This window comes from Epithele typhae (assembly GCF_022376455.1).
Source record: "Epithele typhae strain CBS 203.58 chromosome Unknown BXZ73scaffold_65, whole genome shotgun sequence".
Lineage (NCBI taxonomy): Eukaryota > Fungi > Basidiomycota > Agaricomycetes > Polyporales > Epitheliaceae > Epithele > Epithele typhae.
The window spans coordinates 116300-137922 of NW_025954256.1; the positions used below are offsets into that span (position 1 = coordinate 116300).

A 21623-nucleotide genomic window follows, 5' to 3' on the forward strand; every position below is an offset into this window, starting at 1 on the left:
GACCAGGGCCGACGCTTCTCCGTCCTCCCCGCCCTCACATTGGACGACATTCTCCCCGTGTGGGTGGTGCAGGATGGTGTGGAGTCCTACCGGCGATTGGGTTGTCACAGAGCTGGTATGTCGTGTCAACTCGTCTCGGTCCTCATCCCGTCTCAGCGGTCTCTTTGATAGCTGCCCAAGATGAACCCGTTCTCGAGCCCAAACAGTGTTCTCATTGTCGACAATTGCCGCACACACACGAGTGAAGCAGTTTGCGAGGCAGTGGAAGCAGCCAGTGAGTGCGGAACATGCTCTTTCGGCTGGAATTTCGCCGTATTAACGGTGCAAAGGGTGTCTGCTCATATACCTTCGTCGGCAACGGGACTACATGGGTGGAGACGACGCCTTTCCGGAGAACGAGCTCATTGAGGCCTGCTATGCTGCTGTCACCCCGGAGAAGGCTCACGGCTGGTACAGGCATAGCGGTTGCCTGTAGGTATGTAGTTGCTTCTGTGAATTCATGCTTCGGCCCCGACACGAACACCGTTAAAGCTCTCCCAGTCCCTACCCGTGCTGCTTCATACGTGCACGATGGCGTTGCATCTCGCGCTCGCGCTCTCAAGGTACCACATGGGTTTGAGCATGGTCAGTCTCACGCGGTGCATCATGGTGGTCGTTGTGTGGAATGTGCTCGGCGCGCGGGGCGACGGCGAGTGCTGTACGATCCTCGCCGTCATCGTCAACAGTGTGCTGCAGGTTGTCCTCTACGTGTCGCTTGCACTGCTGTGGATCGTGACGTGTTTCGTGGTGCTCAAGACGATGTCGCGCGTATTCCTCGAGACGTGCTTCGCCGCCCATGACCAGGCAGGAAGTTGCGACGTGCGATAAAACCGTGCGTCGCGCATCTCTCTGTTGCCTTCTGTGTCGTCCATGTGGCGGAAAGATATGTAGAGCCAGTGTTAGAGCAGGAAGGAGGTAAAAACAGAAGCGTACAAGGTGTCGCTGGCACGCTCTCGCTGTCCGACCCCAATTTCCATCATTTTCCGAATTTTCTGCGTCGCTCGCGTCGGCTCGCGTCAGGTCGTGCGCGCGCGGTGAGACTTTCCCGAATTTCTCCGAATTTTTCGGAGCATTCGTGCCTGTTGCCGCTCGCGTAGCGTCGGAGTTGGTCGGGCAATCATTTCGGCAACAGCTGTAGAAAGTCGACAGTGCTCGCGGGTGGCGGAGCCTAATGTGAGCATGTCCTTCGAAGGGATCGAGCGGGCCAATTTTGTGTGCGCATATAGCCAGCGCACCAGCTCTCCTGCGTACAGTCTCGACATCTCTGAGCGTGCTGGTGCCGCAATGGCCCAGAGGAGCCCGATGGTGCGTGGTACGTTGCACCGTCCGATTATTCCGTCATTTCTGTAAGCTAATGGGCGGTCGTGTGTTTCAGCTGCAGCGACTGCGCACGCTCCTGCGGGACCCGCTCGCGACGGAGGTCGTACGCTTGAAATTTTTGCGCTGACTTGTGGTGAGCAATCAACGTCAATGCTTGCCTGGGATAATTTGCGAGGACGGCGCCGAGGCATTACTGCCTCCGGAGAACGCGGAAGTGGGGTGCATGGTGGAGGTGGCGCGAAACCTGCAAGTATGACTACAAGGATGCCTCGCTAACTGTGTAGTGATACTGTCTCTGTGCAGCGCCCTCTCCAACATACCACGAACGGGGCCTTCGAAGCGCACTGTCTGCCGACTGCAAAAATGTGTCTTGTATAGCAGCGTAGGTCGAAAAGCGGCGCTCAAGTGTGTTTTCGAAACGTGGCTGGCACGCGACCACCGCCCAAGGCGCGGGTGCGTCATCCAGTCCACATAGGGCCACACGCTGTGCTCGGCATGTCCGGAACTCCAACCAACGCGCCCGTGTGGAAGACTCGACTCGACTCGTCGGGGACATTCGAGGACCACACGTGTCATCGCGCCGAGCGCGTCCTCCTTTCTCCGCTCCCTGCTGACACGCCACAGGTACTAGCGACGCACAAGACAGGATATATACCCAGAACCAGGGTGGGGCGCCGGATCTCTCTCTCTCTTGCCATCATGGCTGCCTACGAATACTATCGCTCCGCCGCCCCAGGATGGGGCACAAACCAATATCAACTCGGGCCTCCGCCCATGCCTACTATGCAACCCCAGCCTAATTGTGAGTCGTTTGGCCATTATTACCTCTTTTTGCTCACTATCTCCACCAGGGACGGGCATGGACTTCTACAATGCGCATGCCGTCAATCCTGATTCGTGAGCCCGCTTCTATACTGGATCATGATGGAATAAGCTCTGACATATCAACCACCCTCTAGAACCTTGTACCAGTCGATTATGGGCGGACTGCCCTCTCTCGCCGGCATGGGCGTCGACCACCGAACGGCCAGAGAACGTCATCGAATGGTCTACGGAGGTCTCGTGAGTCCAAGCCATTCTATCGTCGTGTCTAGGCATTCACACGTGCCGTCCCAAAGGTTCCTGTGCGCCAATTACTTCCTGCCGATGTCGGCGCTGCGGCTGCCTACGAGGTGTACCGCACCTGGAAGTACAACTCTTCCCTCTATGCGCCTCTCAGTGCCGATCGCATGCTGCAGCGCGAAGGTTTGATCGGGATGGCCATCGCTGAAGGTAAACCCGACTCCTCACCTCACCCCCCTCCGCAGACTGACCCGTTGGACCAGCAACGCGGCTTTGGCAGCACACTGGGCGTGCCGCGGACGTCTACGGCCAGCGCGCCGCGTGCGAGTCCGCCGCCGCGACGGCATCGCACCTCGCAGATCGGGTGCGTCGCACACGGGGCCTCTGTTCGCGTCGCGCTCCGACTCTGACTCCGTCTCCGCCCCGCAGTTCCTCAGCATGTCCGGCATGGCCGGCGGCGCCCCGCTCGTCGGATCCTACGGACACGGCGCCCCCATGGCCGTCCCCATGACCGCCGCGAGCAGCGCCTACGGCAGCCCGTACATGGGCGGCGGCCCCGCGTCCTACGGTGGCTACTCCCCGAGCGCGGCGTACCGCCACCCCTCGCGCTCGCCCGGGCGCGGGAACGCGGCCGTGCTCGCCATGCCGGGCGACACCGTGGTCGTCCACGGGGGCCACCGCGCGCATTCGCGCGGGCGCTCGCGGTCGCGGGATAGACGCGATCACCACCACCACCACTCGCACAGCGGGCACGGCGACCACCGCTCGCACTCGCACTCGCGCTCGCGCTCGAGCCGTCACCACAGTCCCCATCCCCACCACCATCCCCACCACCACCATCCGCGCCGGCACGCGAGCGTCGAAGTCATCCACAGCGGTGGAGGGTACGGCTACGGAGGCGGCGGCTATGGAGGCGGCGGGTACGGAGGAGGGTACCCTGCAGTCGGGTACTCTAGGAGGTACGGCGACCCTTACTACTCTTTCCGCGATGATTCACATTGTGTGATCGCATGATTCTTGCCTCTTGCAGTGGATACGGATACAGCCCGCAATACGCGTACGGCTATTAATTAATCGAGACGTTGGATGGACGGTCAATAATGTAACTATACCCCTTGCGCATCATCATCGAAAGGACCACGGACATGCCGAGGAACTATGGGACGTGATCAGAGGGAGACGTCAGGAGAGCCGCGTAGGACGGGGCACTTTGTTCGCGAAGAGTAAGCCCGTGGGTTGCGCGCTGACCGTACGTGTTCGTCGCACGCCCGCCAGGGCCGCGTTGCTAGTCGGGGGCATGTGAGCGCAGCGCGAGGGAGAAGAAGAGGAAGAGGGTCTTTGGCGATGGACGTCCCGAACAGCCCTTCGTGCTGTAGTATGTGGTCGACGCGGGGAGGCGCATGGAGCGAACGTACGTGACTGTGGCGTCGACGTTGGCGGGGAGCAGTTGATGGGTTGGTGGCTGCACGCCTCGACGCACACTGGGAACTGAAGTACTGATGCTTTCTGTCGCTCAATGTACATTGTCCTTGTGCCTCCACGTTGAGTCGAAGAGGCTCGGAATTGTGCTTCCCGACACGTTGAGGCTCTCCATACGCACTAGCCAAATACACACTGTCCCGGCAGTTGGGGGATATATACATATATATACGTATATGCGACCGCCTCCTTTCACCTTGAACGTGCTATTCGACAACCGCACAACGGCCCATCACACATTTCCGTTTGTCAATACCAGTGCAATGTTGCAAACGCAAGTGTCCATAAATGAGCGCCCGAGGGACATTATATGACCACCGATCAAAATCGAGCCCCCGGCGAGACTCGAACTCGCAACCTCCGGATCGCCTGAGCGCACTAAGTAGAAGTCCGACGTCATGACCATTAGACAACGAGGGCCTTTGAGCGTGGCGGTATTAAAGTTATATGGATGTATAACACGTTACTCGAAACTAGGAACAGCGCTACTCTGAGTGCATACTAGGCGCTTGCCACCCCTCCTCTCGCACCGTCATCGAGAAGAAGACCAACATGAGTAAGTGCTTTAGTGACGCTCCTCATACAGAGCGCACAGTCTCTAACTTGCCACAGGCCTGCCGGATTGCGAACGTTTGAAGAAGGCGGGATGCACCGTGTCCGGAGTCGAGTGGGGTGCTGAATCGCCGACGTCAAATTGACGAGCTGAGGAGCAGCGCTCCAAGCTGCTTTCTGCGTCCGGGGTGGCAATCGGTTTGACCGTTTGGACCCGTGAGGTTCCCAGGCTGAATAACCTCGACGATGGGACAGGACACAGGGGGCTGAATCAGCAGCAGTCGCGCACCGTTCCGCTCGCTCTGGCTCAAGCCTGTCGGGCGTAGTCGGGAAATGAGCTGCGGGCGGGGGGTGGGTGAGGGTGCTCGAAGGCCGGAGAATGGCCGGGGCCTTCAGGCGCGAACCGGGAAGGGCTGCCTGGTATGGGACGCTGGCGAATGACGTCGCAGACCGGCGAATGACGTAGCTCCCCGTCCTCCGGCCGCGCGCGATCCAAAAGGCCTCTGCGCTCGCCGCCGTTGCAGCTCTCCATCCTCGAAACACATCGCCCGCTCTCACTGCCCACTCTCCTCCCTTCACCTGCACCTGCACTGCCCCGGCCCCCTCCCCCGCACGGCCACCACCATGGCCACCATCAAGCGCGCCCTCACCCTCCTCACCCACTCGCGCTCGCCCTCCAAGAGCTCCTCCTCCACCTCCAGCGACATCCAGCCGTTTGTGAATGGCAACTCCGAGAAGAAGCGGGCCTCCTACGACGACACCAACGCAGGTCCCACTGCAGCCCAGAGGCAGCAGTGGGCAGACGGTGTGCCCGAACAAACCATCCATGCAGGCAGGCAACGCCGGCCCTCGTTCACCGAGCAGAAGCAGGAGCGCCGGCAAGAACGCGAGGCCATGGAGCATGAAGAGGCCCGCGAACGCCGCGCGCGCCTAAACAAAGCTCACGCCCAGGTGAGTTACCTACTATTCTTCCTCTCCCCGTCTCGGACCTGTGCGCGGGAACAGATCCACCCGCGCCGGGATGGCACCATCAGGCCCCGCGCCATCTCCTCGCCGTTCTCTGCGCAACCCCGGACGTGCTGACGCTACGGTTACACGCAGGACCCTTGCCGAGACAACTGGGGCGACCTTCCCTTGACCATGTCTCAAGAGAAGTCAGGTATGATCCACTCGTGCCAACGTAGCGCAGACTCTGACATCGCACTCAGAGCGTCGTCTAGATCGCATCCACGACATCGGCAAGAATGAAGGAGACTCCGTCCTGATCCGCGCCCGCGTTCATCATATTCGCCCCCTCAGTGAGCCACACATATTCCCTGAATTTGACCATACGTGACCAATCCACGCAGGTGCTCACATCGTCTTCATCATCCTCCGCCATCAGTTCACAACCATCCAGGGCGTGCTGAGTGAGGAGGAGGGCCACGTGTCTCCAGCCATGGTCCGCTGGGCGGAGGGCCTGTCTCGCGAGACGATTGTCATGGTCGAGGGTACCCTTCAGCGTCCGCCTGCCGATCAGCAAGAGGTGCACAGCACCTCGGTGCACCAGTTCGAGATCAAGATTCGCAAGGTATTTTCTGCTGAACATCCCAGTCTGCGCTTGACCGACGTCACATCCCAGCTCCATGTTTTGTCCGCACCTACGGAGCTTCTGCCTTTCCAAGTTGAAGATGTGTCCAGGCCGAAGGAGTGTTACGAGCGAGAGGACGCCAACTTCGTGCGCGTTGGCGAGCGCACGCGTCTGGACAACCGCGTGGTGGATTTGCGAGTGAGTGCAAGTGTTGATTACGCACCGACGCGAGACTAACAATTGGGTCCCCCAGTCTCCTTCTTCGTATTCAATCTTCCGCATACAATCAGGCGTCGTCGACCTTTTCCGCTCCTTCCTCACGGAGCAGAGCTTCACCGAAATCCACTCCGCCAAACTTCAAGGCTCTGCCACGGAGTCCGGGCGGCCGTATTCAAGGTCGACTACTTCAGGCGTCCCGCGTACCTCGCTCAAAGTCCGCAGCTCGCGAAGCAGATGTGCATAGCTGCTGACATGGAGCGCGTCTTCGAGATCGGTCCTGTGTTCCGGGCGGAGAACTCGAATACCCACAGACACCTCACAGAGTTCACTGGCCTCGATCTGGAGATGGCCATCGACAGTCATTATCACGAGGTCATGGACACCCTCGATAATCTGTTCAAGTTCATATTCAAGGGCCTGCAGACTCAGTTTCGGCACGAGGTACGCCGCCGCATTGATCCTCGAGTGGCATTTCCCCTTTAGCTTGACCTTGTCCCAGATCGAGACCGTCAAGAAGTTCTATCCTAGCGAAGACGTGGTGATTCTTGACGAGACCCGCGGATCACCTTTGCCGAGGGTATTCGCATGCTGAACGAGTCGGGATGGGTGGGGGAGGATGGCAGTCAGCTCCTCGAGACTGAAGACCTCAGCACACGTGCAGAGCAGCGACTTGGTCAGCTCGTCAAGGAGAAGTATGGCGCGGACTTCTACATCATCGACAAGTTCCCGCTTGAAGTTCGCCCCTTCTACACCATGCCCGACGCCCGGGACGACGTGCGTCAATGGGTTCTGGTACTTGTGATTGCGTACTGACTCAAGTCTCCTCAGCGTTGGTCGAACTCGTTCGACTTCTTCCTGCGCGGCGAGGAGATACTCTCAGGCGGTCAGCGCATCCACTCCGCGCCGTTCCTCGAACAGCGTATGAAGGAGAACGGAATTGACCCGGAGCAGATGAAGGACTACGTCGACGGTTTTCGATGGGGTTGCCCACCGGTAAGTTGGTATTCGTTCCACGATCTGACTGCACACCCGCTTATGGTCGCCTATAGCACGGTGGAGGAGGTGTTGGTCTGGAGCGTGTTGTCATGCTTTTCCTCCAGCTTGGAAACATCCGCTGGGCAAGCCTTTTCCCCCGTGATCCTCGCAGTTTCGTCATTCATGGGCAAGACCCCTCGGAGGCTGCTTTGGTTGCCGCCAACTCCCTTATTCTCCATGGTCCCGAGTCCACCACGTTCCAACCCGGAAAGCGCAAGGGAGAACTGCCGCCTTTGGAGAACGTGAGTACTCCTCTGCGCCTCTTGGAATGCGTATCTGACGAAGCATGGGGTAGCTTATTGCCAAGTACGGCGACGCTACGAACACGAGCTGGGTGGACGCAGCCTGGACCGTCTGGCGCGACAAGATTACTGGCGCTGCGGTTGGCTACATACCTCAAAACAATTTCGCGGTCACTTTTGGAAACCCCCTATGCCACACAGACCAGATTCCACGCGTCATCAAGGCATACCTCTCCCACCTCGAGGAGCTCAAGCTCAAGCCGGTGTGGTGTTGCGTGGATAGGACGACGGAGCGCTACCTCGCCGAGGAGCTTGGTTGGGGTGCGGTCACCGCCGTCGCCGAGGAGCGCCTCAACCCCACGGAGATCGACCCGGCCGAGAACGACAAGACGGTGCGGCGAAAGATTCACCGCGCCGAGCGCGAGGGCGTCAAGGTCGTCGAGGTCGGCGAGATGGACAATCACACACGCGAGATGATCGAGCGCCGCTGCGAGGACTGGGTCGCCAACCGCAAGGGCACACAGATCCACCTGACGGGCGTGCGACCGTTCGACGACATTCAACACCGCCGCTACTTTTACGCCACGGACAAGGAGGGTGTGGTAAGTCTATGCCCGATATCCTTGACATGTACGGGAGGAGTTCACGCCCATCGTCCGACAGCCCTGCGCATTGGTCGTGCTTGCGCAGCTCGCGCCCAAGCACGGCTTCCAGATCAAGTGGGCCCTCGAGTTCCCGGGTGCGCCGCTCGGTGCGATCGAGTACATCCTCGCGCACGTCATCAAGCTGCTCGGGGACGCAGGCGTGAAGAGCGCGACGTTCGGCGCGGGCGCAACGGGCAAGTTCCACGCGGTGGAGAACGTGCGCGGCCTCAGGGTCCGTGCGCTGGAGAAGGCGTACAACGGCCTGAGCTCGACCTTCCACCTCACGAACAAGGGCGACTTCAGAAGCAAGTTCGGGACGTGGCACGACCCGCTCTACATCTGCTATCCGAAGGGTGGCCTGGGCATGAAGGGCATCGAGGCGATCATGGCGATGCTCCAGAGCCCCAAGTAGATTAGCCCGTCACCTCTGGTCCCCCACCGCTCTGTGTATTTGTCATTGCTTTGTATTCTGTGATCACTACTCATTTGCTCGAGTTACCTGTACGACCCCTGCATCTACATACATCTCATTGAACGGCCATCTCCCACCTACAGTTGTTGTATCCCTCTTGGTATGTTACCGTGCTCCGCCGCCTCTTGATACCACGCACACTCGTCAGCGTTAGTTGAATCCCCCAGCTCTAGGTACATCCCATTACATACATTCATGGGCGACATGTAGACTCTGTAGACTATTCCGTAATATCCCGCATACACGCTCACATGACGTGCGAATGCGCGGGGAAAACCACGCAAGTAAAAACTCCGATGCTGAATTTCTGCGCATGAAAAGATGCATGAGACTCGAACGTTCACATGTTCAAGTTCAGCCGCCCTTTCTTTGCAGGGCCTACATGGGCCGTATCATCTCACCGTGCCTTGCGCCCCGCCAACGTTGCGAAAGCGCTCAAGTGCGATGATCCCGAGATGGCGTTCAGGCAGCAGCGTGGCGGGTGGGATGCGCCGATGCTGCGGGGGCGGCTTCCATCTGTCACCGTGCTCGGGGCGCGTGCGCGCCGACAGGCGCTTGATGCTCCGTAAGATGAGTGGCCGGATCAGGAAGTCGCACTGGTTCGCTTTCGACGTCGGCGACGGTCTGCCATTCGGTCTGTTCTCAACTGCGCCTTTCGCTGTGCGCGCACTGCCCCATGCGGTAGCAGCCTTCTGGTTAGTGCCTCGCGAGGGTGGTGTCGGCCGTAGTGCTTCTTTTGTTATACTAGTAAGTTCGAACTTTCTGCTCGTTCGCGTTCCGCTGTCCGCTCAATGAACTCTCCGCTCAAGAACCGCGTGGAAAGAACTTGCTATTGACTAGGCGGTGTTCTCGGCGCCGGGAAGCTCACGAACATCGTGGCGCGAGGGTGCCAAACCAGACTTCCACCTCCCTCCCCCTCGTCCGAGTCAATGCTGCGCGAAGACTCTACCCCGCCAGGTACGGCCCAAACGCGAAGCCATCGCCGTGATACACCGACGCTATCATTCATATCTATCTTCGCGCGCGCGATTGAAGGGGTCTCGCTCCTATCTCTGGTGCGCGTTGCCGCTTCGAGCAGCGACAGATGCCGAAGTGCTGAACTCTAGCTAGTACCTCTGACCACGGCGTGCGGCCCCACCGAGGTGCATGAGGTGTTCGAGGAAGGCGATGGGAAGCTACAACCAGGTGCGCCCCTGTATGCGGGGCATAGAAGGGCAGATTGTCTCGCTTTCGGCGAGGTATAACAAGGCGCGAGATGAGGTGCGGAACGGTGTGTCAGATTTTCAGCGAGGTTTGTCCCTCACAGGCCTCGAAGCACACTCCTTCTGTTCAGCATGTCTTCCGCCGACAACTCTACTGTCTCGTTGGTTCAAGAAATTGTGGCCGAAGTGGCTGCCTCGTTCGTACCGAGTTTTGTCACCTTGATAACGATTTGTCACTGATCCTGACATGTTCAACAGCACGGTCAGCAACTACATCGCTCTCTCCATAATGAGTTCGCTCTTCGCTCTGCGCGACGATCGCGTCCAGAACTGACTACTGATGCGGGCAGCGTTTCTCGCCTTCGAATGGCTGATCACCGTGGGCGACGAGGTCAACCTCTTCTGGACAAAGAAAAAGACCGTGGCGACCGTGCTCTTCATCCTCAACCGATACACCCCGATTCTCTACATGGCATCCAGCTTCTCTGGTGCGAACGCCTGGACTGACTCCAGCTGTAACGCGTCTGTCCTGACGTCGATCATGCTGGACGCCCTGCAGTACATCCCTTGGGCGCGTAAGTGAGGTTCTTCAAGGATGCAATCATGATACCGACCAATCCTTGCTTGCAGTATTCTCCGCATTGCGCGTGCATGCGACCACCGAAAAACGTTGGGATGTCGCCATTTTCGTGGCACTTCTTTCTTTGGCTCCCCTCGCTGAGGGCATGGTGCGCCTGTTCCTCTGTGTATCGCCGCCCCAGACTCACCGTCCTCCATAGGTACATATGACGTTCATCCACGGAGAGATCATTCCTGGCTGGGGTTGTGGTGGAATCGACACAGAGTCTCCCGCGTTGTCCGCCATGTGAGCCCAAGTTCAGTCCTGAGATCCCATTCCTTGTCCTGATTGTGCTCGGAACCCGGGCAGCTGTACGCGTCCGCGCTCTCCGAGTCTGACACGGCACTCATCTGACACCCTAACCGTCCAGTCTCCATCGTCTCTCGGACGTCCCTAATGCTCAGCGACCTCGTCGTCGTCGCCTCGGCCTGGGCAATGACGTACCGGACCGGCGGCCTCCCCGATATGAAGGCGCTGACCGTCCCGTCCTTCTGCGCTCGCTTTCTCGTAAACGGTGCGTGTCCCGGTCCTCAGCCAGGCTTCCCGTGGAGACCGCCGCTGACTCACGTCCCAGGTTCGATCTACTTCGTGTGAGCACGCCTGTCGGCCGCGGCGCGCATATTCCTCTGTGCTGACTTCAAGGCCGCAGCGTCCTGCTGGCCCTCAACGCGACGCACCTCGCTCTGAGCCTCCTCTCCGTGAGTGCTACGACCGAAAGCGTGCGGCGCACCCGGCCTGAGCTCCCAAACAGGTCGCCAGGACCGGGCAAAGCGCAGCGGGGCCGACCCCGAGCTACGTCGTCTCGTTCACCGAACCGTCAGTGCTTCGGTCTTCGCCCTCGCACCGCGTCCTCTTGTCCACACTGACGCCGGCGCTGTGCAGGATCACGGCGATGCTCGTGTCGCGGTTCATGCTCGACCTGCAGCGGGTCAAGGAGCGGTCGTGCGGCGCGCAGTACGGGGAGTCTTTCGCGACCGAGTTCGCGGGCGGGGAGAACGTCAACGTCCTCGGCTCTCTCGGGTCGACGTTGCGGACGGCGGACCTGTGGGCGGCAGACGCCGACGATGCGTAGCTGCGATGGTCGTGGATGAGGTGATAGCGTCTTCCTGGGACTCGCCGCGCGGCGGGCACCCTTCCTGTACGAGTGTTCGTTCTGAGAGTTTCCTTGTTGTACGTTTGTAAGTTATATCGAAGGTTATTAGTATTCTCAATGGTTGAATGAACGATAGCATCACGTGACTGAGTCATCGTGATGACCGATTAAGGCATTTGGACATACGCTCCGAGAATCTCGGACATGCCACTCCAGCGAGCTAGTGTGTCAGAGAAGGTGAAGCTAGTCTGTGTATTGTAAACCGGCAAGGCGCACATGAGTTGCAGGGATATAAGGCATAAGGGTACAAAACGACACGAGGATAGGGAACGGCCACCCGACGATGCCCCGACGCCGACCCAACGTTCAACGTTCATAGATACGTCAGAGAGGAAGCAAAGTCCGGCGGAGTGAGCCGGGGCGGAGACAGCGACGACCGTAGAGCTACGGTCATCACCGTTGGAGTCCCTGGTGCTGGGGAGTTTTGTGCAGGCCGCGCAGCACTTCGCTCGTCCAGCGTTCTCCTAGCCGTGTCCAAGGGCGTCGTCGAAAGCAAGTCTCCGATGTCGACGGCTCCTGGAGAGCTCTGTGATGAGGAACTTGAAGGTTGCCCTGATCGCGGCTGGTAGAGTGGAGGGGCATCTTCGCGGGTGTACCGGGGAGGGGGCAGATCCCCCAAGACGAGAGAAGGCGAGGGTCTGATCCCGGTCGAAGAGTCAAGCTGCTGTGTCAATGCTCGCTACAATGTTGGGGTACCCTGAGCGCGAGCGACGCATCGAAGAGCAAGACGACGCACCCGTAGCATCCCATTCTCCTGCAGGACCCTCGCCTGAACTTGTTGAGCGTTGTCTCGAGCGCGTGTCGCACTGTCCATAATGCGTTGCGAGGACGTCTGGCGGGAGAACGTCTGGGATTGCTTATAAGACCAGAGGAACGACGTACCACAAGTCTCCGCCTTTCGTCCAGCAGACTACGGACCTCCCTCGACAGGAAATCGACTCGGGACTTGAGCGTACCGCACTCCCTCTGAAGCCGCTCCACAAGAACTGCGGCGTCATCTCCACGGGTAGTCCTCGCGGACAACGCCCTCTCCAGCTCCGCCGTCTTGTGCTGCGAACCGTCACCTCCTGACCTCCATTCTCGGGCGACCAACCGTACTCACCACGAGGATCGACTTGTCCTGCACCAACATGCCCGTCTCCCGCGTCGCCGCCTCTGCCGCCCGCCGCGCCTTGTCGCGCTCCTCCTTGAGGGCGTTGCGCTCGCGCACCAGCGCCGCGTTCTTGTCGCTCAGCGCGCGCACCACCGCGCACACCCGCGTGTGCTCGCGCTCGCGCGTCGCGATGGACGCCCGCAGGCCCGCGAGCTGCTCGTCGAAGAGGTGGCTGCCCGCGCGGAGGTCGGTGAGGGTTTCCAGGAGCGGGGGTCGATTTGCGATGGCTGGGGCGGGAAGAGGAAGAGGTGTGGGTGCACTCGGAGCTTGGGTTGCGTTCGGAGCTGGTCTTTGCTTGGGCGCGCCTTCTGGGGTCTTGATGTGAAGGAATAAAGAAGTGGATGCGTGTGAAGCCGAAGGGGCTGTTGGGATAGCTGGCGTGGGTGTCGACCTGGGGGCGGTGGTGGTCTGTTCACTGGGAGGATGGGTGGTGTCGAGAACATGTGTTGGAGGGAGGGGCCAGCCCGCGCAGAAGAGACGGAAGAGTAGGAGTGCGCGCCATAGTGTGTCGAAGGCTCTCGAGTAAGAGACCGGAGTAGCAAAGACGCAGAACGAGACCAAAGCGACAGTGACGAGCGACTTCGGTGGGCACAAGCTGGGTTCCTCGGCGTTGGTGCCAGAGAGCTCGAAGAAGTGCGGAACCAAGAGAGGACCGCTGGAGCCTAGAGCTGCGAAGAAACCAGCCATAAAAGAGTGCCACTGAGGTCAAGATAAAGGAGCGAGGCGTTGAAAGGGCCGCTAAGTTGCAGGACGTTGAAGACAAGGAAGATGAGGCTCCCGGGCCGGCAAGACACCTGAGATAGCCCTGCTCGCCGTGAACTTTCGGGACCGCGCGCAATGCGCCAATACGCAGTCCAACGATCACAGGGCTCTGCAAAACGTGATGACTTGTTGGCCCATCTGCTTCTAAGCCTCGTGGCGCATTGACAGATAGAAAGCAGGAGCCCAGCACAACACAGGTGACAGGTGCACATCAAAGCCGCACAATGGTAAGAAATCGCAATCAAATTCACGCCAGACATAGACAAAAGGTGATACCAGCGTCGCGGTGTGTAGCACGTATTGGCAAACCAGCATGCAAGAAGGGTGCGCGGTGCGCAGAATCAAGGGCAGTGATGATGACCGTCAAAGACAAGGAGCAGGACCCAGCAAGGGGACGCTCGTCCAGACTCGACGCCGAGAGCCACCATCGGAACGCCCGCGCCCGACGCTGCTCTCTCCGCTTCCCCCTCCTCTCTTCTCTCTCTCCCGCCCTCTTCGCTCTTTTGGCAGACATCCTGTCTACCCTTCTCTGTGGTAGTCTCTGGCGTGCAGGCTTCCATGTCTGACGAGAGCACTACCATCGCTGTCGCCGTCGAAGACGGGACGAAGACGCTCGGCCGCTTGACGACGGATCCCGCTCCGCTCAAGAGCAACCCTCCCTCGCCTGAGCTGCCCACAGTCGTCGCAGAGAAACCCCCGACCTCGCTCCCCCACCCCGCCCTCGACAATGACGCAGCCGCACCCGACGCGGGATCACCGAAAGTGCTCGTCTCGGCTAACGACAGCTCTCTGACCGGTCTTGCGTCCCCGCAGCCTCCCAGCGACGCTGATGCGGAGGACGACTCGTTCGCCACTCCCGAAGCCAGGACAGATGCCCTCCCCTCCCCGTCCGAAGGCGACCTCTCCAGCATCCCGCTCTCGCCCGCCTCCCCGTCCCCCGCCCCGCCACTAGCGACGATCTCGCTCACGTCCCCCACCTCACCCGCACCCGCACCGACCCCTCCCGCCTCCACCACCGCCTTCCCCGGCACCCGTGCCACCACAAAGACGGCCACCCCGTCCCTCCCTGGCCTCGTCGGCCTCGCAGGCCTGCCCCCGATCTCGACCACCGTCCCGCCCTCCGCCGGGCTCCACTCCGCCATCTTCGACGCGGGCCCCGTCTCGGCCGTGACGCCCGCGCCCCCGCGCAAGCCCGCGGGGCTCGAGGCCCTCCTCTCGCCGACGGACCCCGACCGGAAGTTCTCGACCGTGCGCGGGTCGCTCGCGAGCGTGGCCGAGACGGAGTCGGACGCGGCGGAGGACGACGCGCGGTTCTCGACCGTGCTCCTCTCGAGCGCGCGCGAGAGCCTCGCGGTGGATGGAGACGACGACGAGGGGCCGAGGGTAGGAGCGGGTGCGGGGAGGCTGGCGACGGTCGAGGAGGGCACCGGGTCGGACGAGAACACGCTGGTGGCGGACGACTGGCGGGCGAAGCACAAGAAGTCGGCGTCGACGTCGACGATCCTGTCGACCAACAACGTCCCGTACGTCATGGCCAAGCTGGAGGAGAGCGCGGAGGCGGCGGCGGTGCGGGAGATCAAGCCGGAGGTCGGCGAGGGCGAGCCGTTGGCGGTGGTTGAGGACACTCCGCGGCGGAAGGGCTCGCGGCCGGCGAGCATGTACAGCGAGGCGGACCAGATCAAGGAGGAGTTCTACCTCAAACAGAACGAGGAGGAGACGGTTGACTGGGGTGCGTCGCGCTGCGTTTCTCTTGCGCATATGCTTGTCGTCTGACCTCAAGTCCAGACTTCTGGGGGCTCGTCATGAATGGTACAGCCGTTCGTATGCTGGATGGTGCATCCCCGCTGAGCGCGTGTATGGGACAGACTATCAGGGTTTTGCCTCGGAGCATCCGGAGCAACTTGCCGCTGCCATTGAGCGCGGCATCCCGAAGACCTTACGCGGTATGATATGGCAACTAATGTAGGTATGCCATTGTGGGACTCCGCCGAAAGCATAAGTTACTGAAATGTGCCTTCAGGTCTGCATCCAAGGACCCAGCATTAGAGCAGACATATCTCCGACTATTGAAGGAACAAAGTCCGCATGAGAAAGCTATCATGCGCGACCTCGGAAGGTAAGCCGCTCACATTGCATCGTAGAGTTAGTCTCATCGGTTACCCGCAGGACATTCCCGAACCATACCTTCTTTACTGAAGGGCATGGGATTGGGCAGGAAAACCTCTTCAACGTGCTCAAAGCCTACTCCATGTGCGCTGGTTTTTCTCATTCTTAAGGACCGCACTTAGCTGAAGATGTGCAGATATGACCCCGAAGTAGGGTACTGCCAGGGCTTGCCGTTCATCGTTGCTATTCTGCTGCTCAACGTACGTCGATTGGTTCTGCTTCACGAAGTTATGCTTACGGGGCTTGCAGATGCCTGACGAAGAGGCATTTTGTCTGCTTGTGCGCCTTATGCACTCATATGATCTGCGTGGCCACTTCTTGCCAGACATGCCGAGGCTTCAGCTAAGACTGGTACGTCCTTCGATATCTCTTGCACAAAACGCATATACTCACTTCTTGTACAGTTCCAGTTCGAACGATTATTGGAGGAAGTCCTCCCGGTGCTCCACCTCCACTTCGTCCGACAAGGTGTCAAAGCGAACATGTACGGCTCACAATGGTTCCTTACGATGTTCAGCTACCGGTACGCCTCTCTCCACCCATTTGACCTTCCGTCCACCGATCCTGTCGCAGCTTCCCGATGGAGATGGTCTTCCGAATATACGACAAGGTGTTTGCGAACGGCATAGAGGCCCTGTTCAACTTCTCGATCTCCCTCCTGAACAAGAACGAACCCACGCTGCTCGCGATGAGCTTCGACAGCACGGTCGCCTTCCTCAACCAGCGCATCTTCGACGTCTACGAGGTCCAGCTCCCCGGCCTCACCCCGAACACCCCGGCGAGCGAGCGCCGGTATCGGGTGGACGAGTTCGTGAACGACGCGATGATGCTCCGCATCACGCCGTTTATGCTCGACACCTATGCGCACGAGTACGAGGAGCTGATCCGGGCGCGGGACGCGCACAAGTTCGAGCTGGAGGGGCTCAAGACGGCGAACCAGCGGCTGTCCGCGCAGGTGAAGACGTTGGAGACCACCCTCTCGCAGGTCAACACGGAGCACTGCGAGGTGCTGGTGAGCGCACATCGCAGACGTGGTTGGGGACGGAAACTGACGGGGTGTGGCGGACAGAACGAACTGGTGAGGTCGCGCTTGCGACACGAGGAGCTCGAGTCGGAGCTCGTCCGGTACAAGCTTCTGTAAGCCCGTCTCCTTGTTGTGTGGCCCGCATCAGCTCATAGTTCACGTAGGTACGCCGAGGCGATGCACCAGAGCGAAGACGCGCTCTCCTCCCACCGCATCTCCATCATGAGCAACCGGGGAAGCAAACGCGGGAGCAATAGCACCAACGGGTGACCGCCCGGCCCCTGAACTCAGCTGCTGCCCTCGCCGAGCCCTATCCTTGCACTCCCGTCGCTTTGCTTTGCACAAGTACTCGCACGATGACCCCGACAGGACCCGACGTACCCGTTCCCGCATCTCGCACTCGCACTTTGTTTCTTCACTTGCACTCTCACCCTCACCCTCACTCTCACTGCACGCACCCCACGCATGTACGACACGTAATTGGCACCCCACGTAGATTAATGACCTGCTTTCGGAAGGGGTTTTGGGGACGGATATGGTATATGTATGTATGCGCGTCTTTCTGCTTGAGGAAGTCCAAAAGCTTGAGCCTCTTACGCAGACACATGGCAGGATGTTGTCGCCGCGGCCCGACCAAGCTCGACGGCACCGGATACGCGGTCAGGTCCTTATCGCGAGGTGCACCCTGACCACGCGCCCACAGTCGCCACCCTCCAAAGCATCATGAATAAGGCGATGCTCGCGATGGGGTCGGCAGAGTCCAGACCGAAGATATAGAATCATCTATGCTACAACAGATACGAGGGGCGGACATCCCGTCCGTACCGGTCCACCCGGGATCGGTGAAGACAGTACAGGTGAGAATGTTATGATCATGAGCAGGTCTGCAACGAGGGGGTCGCGTTATCGTGTTGCCAGATGCGTGACGCCTCCTGCGCGCCTTGCACACATCACGTACCGAGCTCGACGAGGCATGTGCACCCCGAGTGCCCGATGGGTGGAGGCCCGTAAAAGGTGCCAGATAAAGAGTGGGCTCTAGCTAGTCACCTAAGCAGATGACCCAAACACGACATTCAGAATACTCATCCTCGTGCTTTGCACCAAGGTCGTGTGGGCTCTTGGGAATGCGCGCGATGCGGGCCGCAGTGCATAACGTTCCAACAGGCGCGGTCCCGGAGCACGATCGGAAACACCAAAGCGTCGGAGTCAGCGAGATTGTGCCACGGACTTGGGCGGCGGGGAAGATGCTCATTAGTGGCCGCTGCCGACATCGGGACCACCAATGAGGCAGCCTGCCTTGTAGTGCGAGTTTCGCCGTCCCGGAATGATGGTGCGAGGTATTCGGATTGGCGTGAGTTCGAATTCGGAGATGTGGGTTGGAGAAACGGCGCGCTGAACGGCATGGTGATTCGAGGATGGGGGCACCAACGTTTTGTCAATCGTGTGTTGTTGGCGTGGGGTGCACGAGCGAGCGGAGAGGAGTGTCGAAGCAGGAGAGCTGCGCCGTCTCGTCGACCAGAAAGCCGAGTTCCGAAACCGCAGCATATCGGAAATGTTGCGAAATTCGGAAACATACGGCACCGCAAGCAACCCGGGTCACGGTTCCGGGTTCGTAATACGGCGGCGTCGGTAGGTGGGGACCTGGACTAGCCTTTATAAGCGCCAGCGAGCACGGGCGGGGGGACAGCTGTCACGGTCACTTGATCAGCGAGCTCGCCGTCCGTTGCGGCGGAGGGAAGGCGCTGCTGGCGTCCCCATCGCGCCCACCGCCCATTCCGAATTCTGCCGTCCTTAGTGGCCACTCGCGTCCTGCCGCGCCGCTCCTTGCTCTTGCCCACGACCTTCCCGCCCTCCGTTCCGCCTCGGCCGCCGTTTGCTTATAACCGGGCCTCGTCTCAGTCGCTACGTGTTCTCCAGATCCGCTCGGCCCTCGACTCCTCCTAGATTACGTGCCTAGTATCGCTCACTCCGCCATGCAGGCAACCACCAAAGCCGCACCGAAGACGCTCACCGTCGCGCCGATCGAGGAGAAGGTCGCGGTCGTCCAGCAAAAGGTCCACGAGTCCGCGTACGCCCTCAAGTTCGCCGGCGCCGCCTTCAGCAGTCCGTAGCCCGCAACTCTGATCACAGACCCCTCCGCTCACGCAATCCTCTCCAGACATGGCGTCATCCGCCTTCTGCAACCCGACAGACATGTTCGTACGCCCACCTCGCGCCCTCTCTCACGACGCGGGCACCAGACGCGCTAACCGTGCGCGCGAAACACAGCATCAAAGTCCGCCAGCAGCTCCGGACACAAGGTTCGTCGCCGTCGCGCCCCCGTCCGCGCATTCTCACACCCGCCTCCGCTGCCCGCAGCCCCCGGCGCGCGCGCGAACGCGTTTTGGGCCGTCGGCGTCGAGATGGCGCGCACCGAGGGCGTCCGGAGCCTCATGGGCGGCGTCTCCGCGAGCGCCCTGCGCGAGATCGTGTACTCGGGTCTCCGGATGGGCACGTACGAGTACTTCAAGGACACGTGCGTCCGCCCGCTTCCGCGCCAGCCAGACACAGGCTGACCGTCCGCGATCGCAGGCTGTTCGAGCAGACCAAGGGCGCGCTGACGCGCGACGGGCTCGCGCTCAAGATCTCGGCGGCGACGATCGCGGCGACGCTCGGGAGTTCGCTCGCGACGCCCGCGGACCTCGTCAAAGGTGCGCGCGCGCGCTCGCACGCGTCCCCACATCGCGCTGACGTCGATCTTCGCGCGCGCGCGTCCGCGTCCGCGCACAGTGCGCCTGCAGGCGTACTACCCCGACGGCTCCCCGTACCGCTCCATGCGGCACGCGTTCGCGTCGATCTGGCGGGAGGGCGCCGCGCGCGCGGTCGCCGCGGGGGCCGCGCCGCTCGCGGGCGGCGTGCGCGCGCTCTACCGCGGCGCGGTGCCGACGACGGTGCGCGGGATCGTGCTGAGCGCGACGCAGATCTGCTCGTACGACCAGATCAAGCAGTCGCTCAAGGCGCGCGGGGTGATGCAGGAGGGCGTCCCGCTCCACCTCGTCGCGAGCTCGCTCGCCGGCTTCTTCTGCTCCGTCACCTCGAATCCCGTCGGTGAGTGCCGTGCGCGGGGGTTGCAGGGGATCTGCGAGGGCTGACGACCGCGCGTGCGCGCAGACGTGATCAAGGTGCGGCTGATGAACGACAAGACGCACCAGTACAGGGGCGCGCTCGACTGCGTGCGGCAGATCATGGCGAACGAGGGCGCGTTCGGGTTCTTCAAGGGCTTCGGCATGTGCTGGGCACGGGTGAGTGGCCCCAACTTGCTTACGTCGCGCGCCGATCTGCGGCTGACCACCCCGACGCAGCTGGGGACGCACACCGTCCTCACGTTCCTGATCTTCGAGCGCGTGCGATCGATGCTCGGTATAGAGGCTATGTGATACCCTAGAGAGCGCACTAGATCTTGCGCACGACCGCACGACCGTCCACTAGACGCATCTGACGCATGTTTGTTCATCTATTCGTACACGTTAATGTACTGTAATTTTCCCTTGGACGGTTCTCTGACGATCAGTTTCTTCTCAAGGCGACGCAAACTCAAGGTTGCGGAACACGCAGGTGTGCATGTGAGTCCTCGTCCGATGCACAGCCACTAACGATATGTGCCACGCAGATCGCTTCCTGTCAGGCCCCCGCACAACACCCACAGCCTGGTCGTGCTCCACTCTTTCGCCGCCTATGTTCTTCCTTGATGGCATACTTCCAGGCCGTCAATTCTTGACCGGCGGAACGGCGGTGCGCCTCCCTGTCGATCGAAGCGAACGAGTCGGGCGGACGACGAGGGAGCCCGGTCCATCCTGGTGCGTTCACCGTCTTGACTGCTTGTCGCCTCAGTGGTTTCGACAGCACCGACGTGCTCTCCTAGTCTAGACCCATCGTCAAGTTACGGGCCTGTCGTTGCAAAAATCGCGTGCCCTAGGCCTGCCGGCACATGAGGCTTCAGAAACCTTCTCTTCCGCCTGTCCATGCTAGCACTGGCTTCAGAACGCCTCATGTCGCCCCGTGCTCCCCGGACAGACGCTCGCTCTTCCCTCCGTTCTCTCCAGAGCTCTTGAAATGCCCGCCGATCTCCCCAATCGCGACGAGCCTGGGCTAGGACGCGCGCGTGACGCCCTGGAAATCGGAATGTGAGCGCGCGACGAGCAGAACCGATTCCGGTTGCTCGCACCAGGACGGCGGCCGCACGCACATGCAAGCCGCGAGGCCAGCTGTGGACAGATTGGCGCCCGGACGCAGGGCCAACGGCGTCGTGCACGTACGCACCCACGGCGCCGTGCAAACGGTAGGGACATTGGTACATACGACCGGCCTCTCGAGCCACCAACGACGAGACACGGCTCGGATGTCCACTCCATTACAACCCACTTTCTAACCCTAGGCCGCCGACACGATACCAATCATGATCAGCAGCTGCAGGTGCGCCGTCGGTCAGAGCGGGACGTCGCACCTCGTGGGCCGGACGCGCTCGAGCCTTGAAGCTTCAAGTTCTAGTGCGGGGTCGCGGCCGGGAGCGTGACCTTGGCGCAGGCGGCCTGGCAGGTGCCCAGCGCGGCGTTGCAGTTTAGGACGGCGGCGGGGACGTGCGGGTCGTCGGCCTTGACGGTGCCAAAGGTGAAGCCTGCGGCGGAGTAGCAGGCGACGGCGACCTTGTTGCAGCCTAGGAGTGTTCGCGGACGTCAGCACTCGTCCACACCAGGACGCAAGAGCTGGCGGGGCACTCGCCGGTCTGGCAGACGCCGTAGGGGGCGACGGGGCCGGCGTGAGCTCCGGTGGCGAGGAGAACAGCGGCAGCGAGGAGGGAGGAGGGCGTGAAGTGCATGATGAGGAATAGTGGGGGTTGCGAACAGAGAGGGTCACCTACGCTACGGAAGATA

General features: G+C 60.7%; 7 protein-coding genes and 1 non-coding gene across 8 annotated transcripts; 5 read left to right on the top strand and 3 right to left on the bottom strand.

Annotated features, from left to right (window-relative positions):
- Window positions 1-2058: 2058 nt before the first annotated feature.
- BXZ73DRAFT_92321 (uncharacterized protein) lies at window positions 2059-3435 on the top strand (the record flags this gene model as incomplete). The annotated part of the gene is made up of 6 exons (XM_048026327.1): window positions 2059-2161; window positions 2211-2256; window positions 2319-2421; window positions 2478-2631; window positions 2685-2785; window positions 2851-3435. 6 exons carry the CDS (start codon window positions 2059-2061, stop codon window positions 3433-3435), a joined length of 1092 nt encoding a protein of 363 aa, XP_047873736.1.
- Window positions 3436-4230: 795 nt separating this feature from the next.
- On the bottom strand, window positions 4231-4320 carry BXZ73DRAFT_t174. Its single transcript has one exon. It is a non-coding gene; the product is annotated as a tRNA-Arg (tRNA).
- A 756-nt stretch (window positions 4321-5076) lies between these two features.
- Window positions 5077-8574, top strand: BXZ73DRAFT_92322 (aspartyl-tRNA synthetase cytoplasmic; the record flags this gene model as incomplete). The annotated part of the gene is made up of 14 exons (XM_048026328.1): window positions 5077-5257; window positions 5285-5403; window positions 5554-5611; window positions 5661-5750; window positions 5802-6022; window positions 6074-6220; window positions 6276-6409; window positions 6433-6682; window positions 6741-6779; window positions 6818-7015; window positions 7070-7234; window positions 7291-7518; window positions 7572-8120; window positions 8182-8574. The coding sequence occupies 14 exons, from the start codon at window positions 5077-5079 to the stop codon at window positions 8572-8574; spliced, it is 2772 nt and encodes a 923-aa protein (XP_047873737.1).
- Window positions 8575-9968: 1394 nt separating this feature from the next.
- Window positions 9969-11527, top strand: BXZ73DRAFT_105421 (uncharacterized protein; the record flags this gene model as incomplete). The annotated part of the gene is made up of 11 exons (XM_048016244.1): window positions 9969-10033; window positions 10095-10129; window positions 10187-10411; window positions 10467-10564; window positions 10616-10701; window positions 10765-10772; window positions 10826-10969; window positions 11030-11045; window positions 11105-11153; window positions 11207-11271; window positions 11338-11527. The coding sequence occupies 11 exons, from the start codon at window positions 9969-9971 to the stop codon at window positions 11525-11527; spliced, it is 981 nt and encodes a 326-aa protein (XP_047873738.1).
- Window positions 11528-12072: 545 nt separating this feature from the next.
- Window positions 12073-13448, bottom strand: BXZ73DRAFT_105422 (uncharacterized protein; the record flags this gene model as incomplete). Its single annotated transcript, XM_048016245.1, has 3 exons — window positions 12073-12170; window positions 12565-12658; window positions 12711-13448. The coding sequence occupies 3 exons, from the start codon at window positions 13446-13448 to the stop codon at window positions 12073-12075; spliced, it is 930 nt and encodes a 309-aa protein (XP_047873739.1).
- Window positions 13449-14081: 633 nt separating this feature from the next.
- Window positions 14082-16983, top strand: BXZ73DRAFT_53201 (RabGAP/TBC; the record flags this gene model as incomplete). The annotated part of the gene is made up of 13 exons (XM_048020959.1): window positions 14082-14556; window positions 14611-15089; window positions 15162-15252; window positions 15309-15332; window positions 15389-15485; window positions 15544-15639; window positions 15690-15773; window positions 15826-15889; window positions 15939-16040; window positions 16094-16212; window positions 16263-16701; window positions 16759-16826; window positions 16878-16983. The coding sequence occupies 13 exons, from the start codon at window positions 14082-14084 to the stop codon at window positions 16981-16983; spliced, it is 2244 nt and encodes a 747-aa protein (XP_047873740.1).
- Window positions 16984-18686: 1703 nt separating this feature from the next.
- Window positions 18687-20129, top strand: BXZ73DRAFT_105424 (mitochondrial carrier; the record flags this gene model as incomplete). The annotated part of the gene is made up of 8 exons (XM_048016246.1): window positions 18687-18816; window positions 18872-18908; window positions 18982-19013; window positions 19072-19228; window positions 19285-19403; window positions 19483-19800; window positions 19864-19994; window positions 20055-20129. 8 exons carry the CDS (start codon window positions 18687-18689, stop codon window positions 20127-20129), a joined length of 999 nt encoding a protein of 332 aa, XP_047873741.1.
- A 1107-nt stretch (window positions 20130-21236) lies between these two features.
- Window positions 21237-21568, bottom strand: BXZ73DRAFT_105425 (uncharacterized protein; the record flags this gene model as incomplete). The annotated part of the gene is made up of 2 exons (XM_048016247.1): window positions 21237-21395; window positions 21443-21568. The coding sequence occupies 2 exons, from the start codon at window positions 21566-21568 to the stop codon at window positions 21237-21239; spliced, it is 285 nt and encodes a 94-aa protein (XP_047873742.1).
- Window positions 21569-21623: the final 55 nt, after the last annotated feature.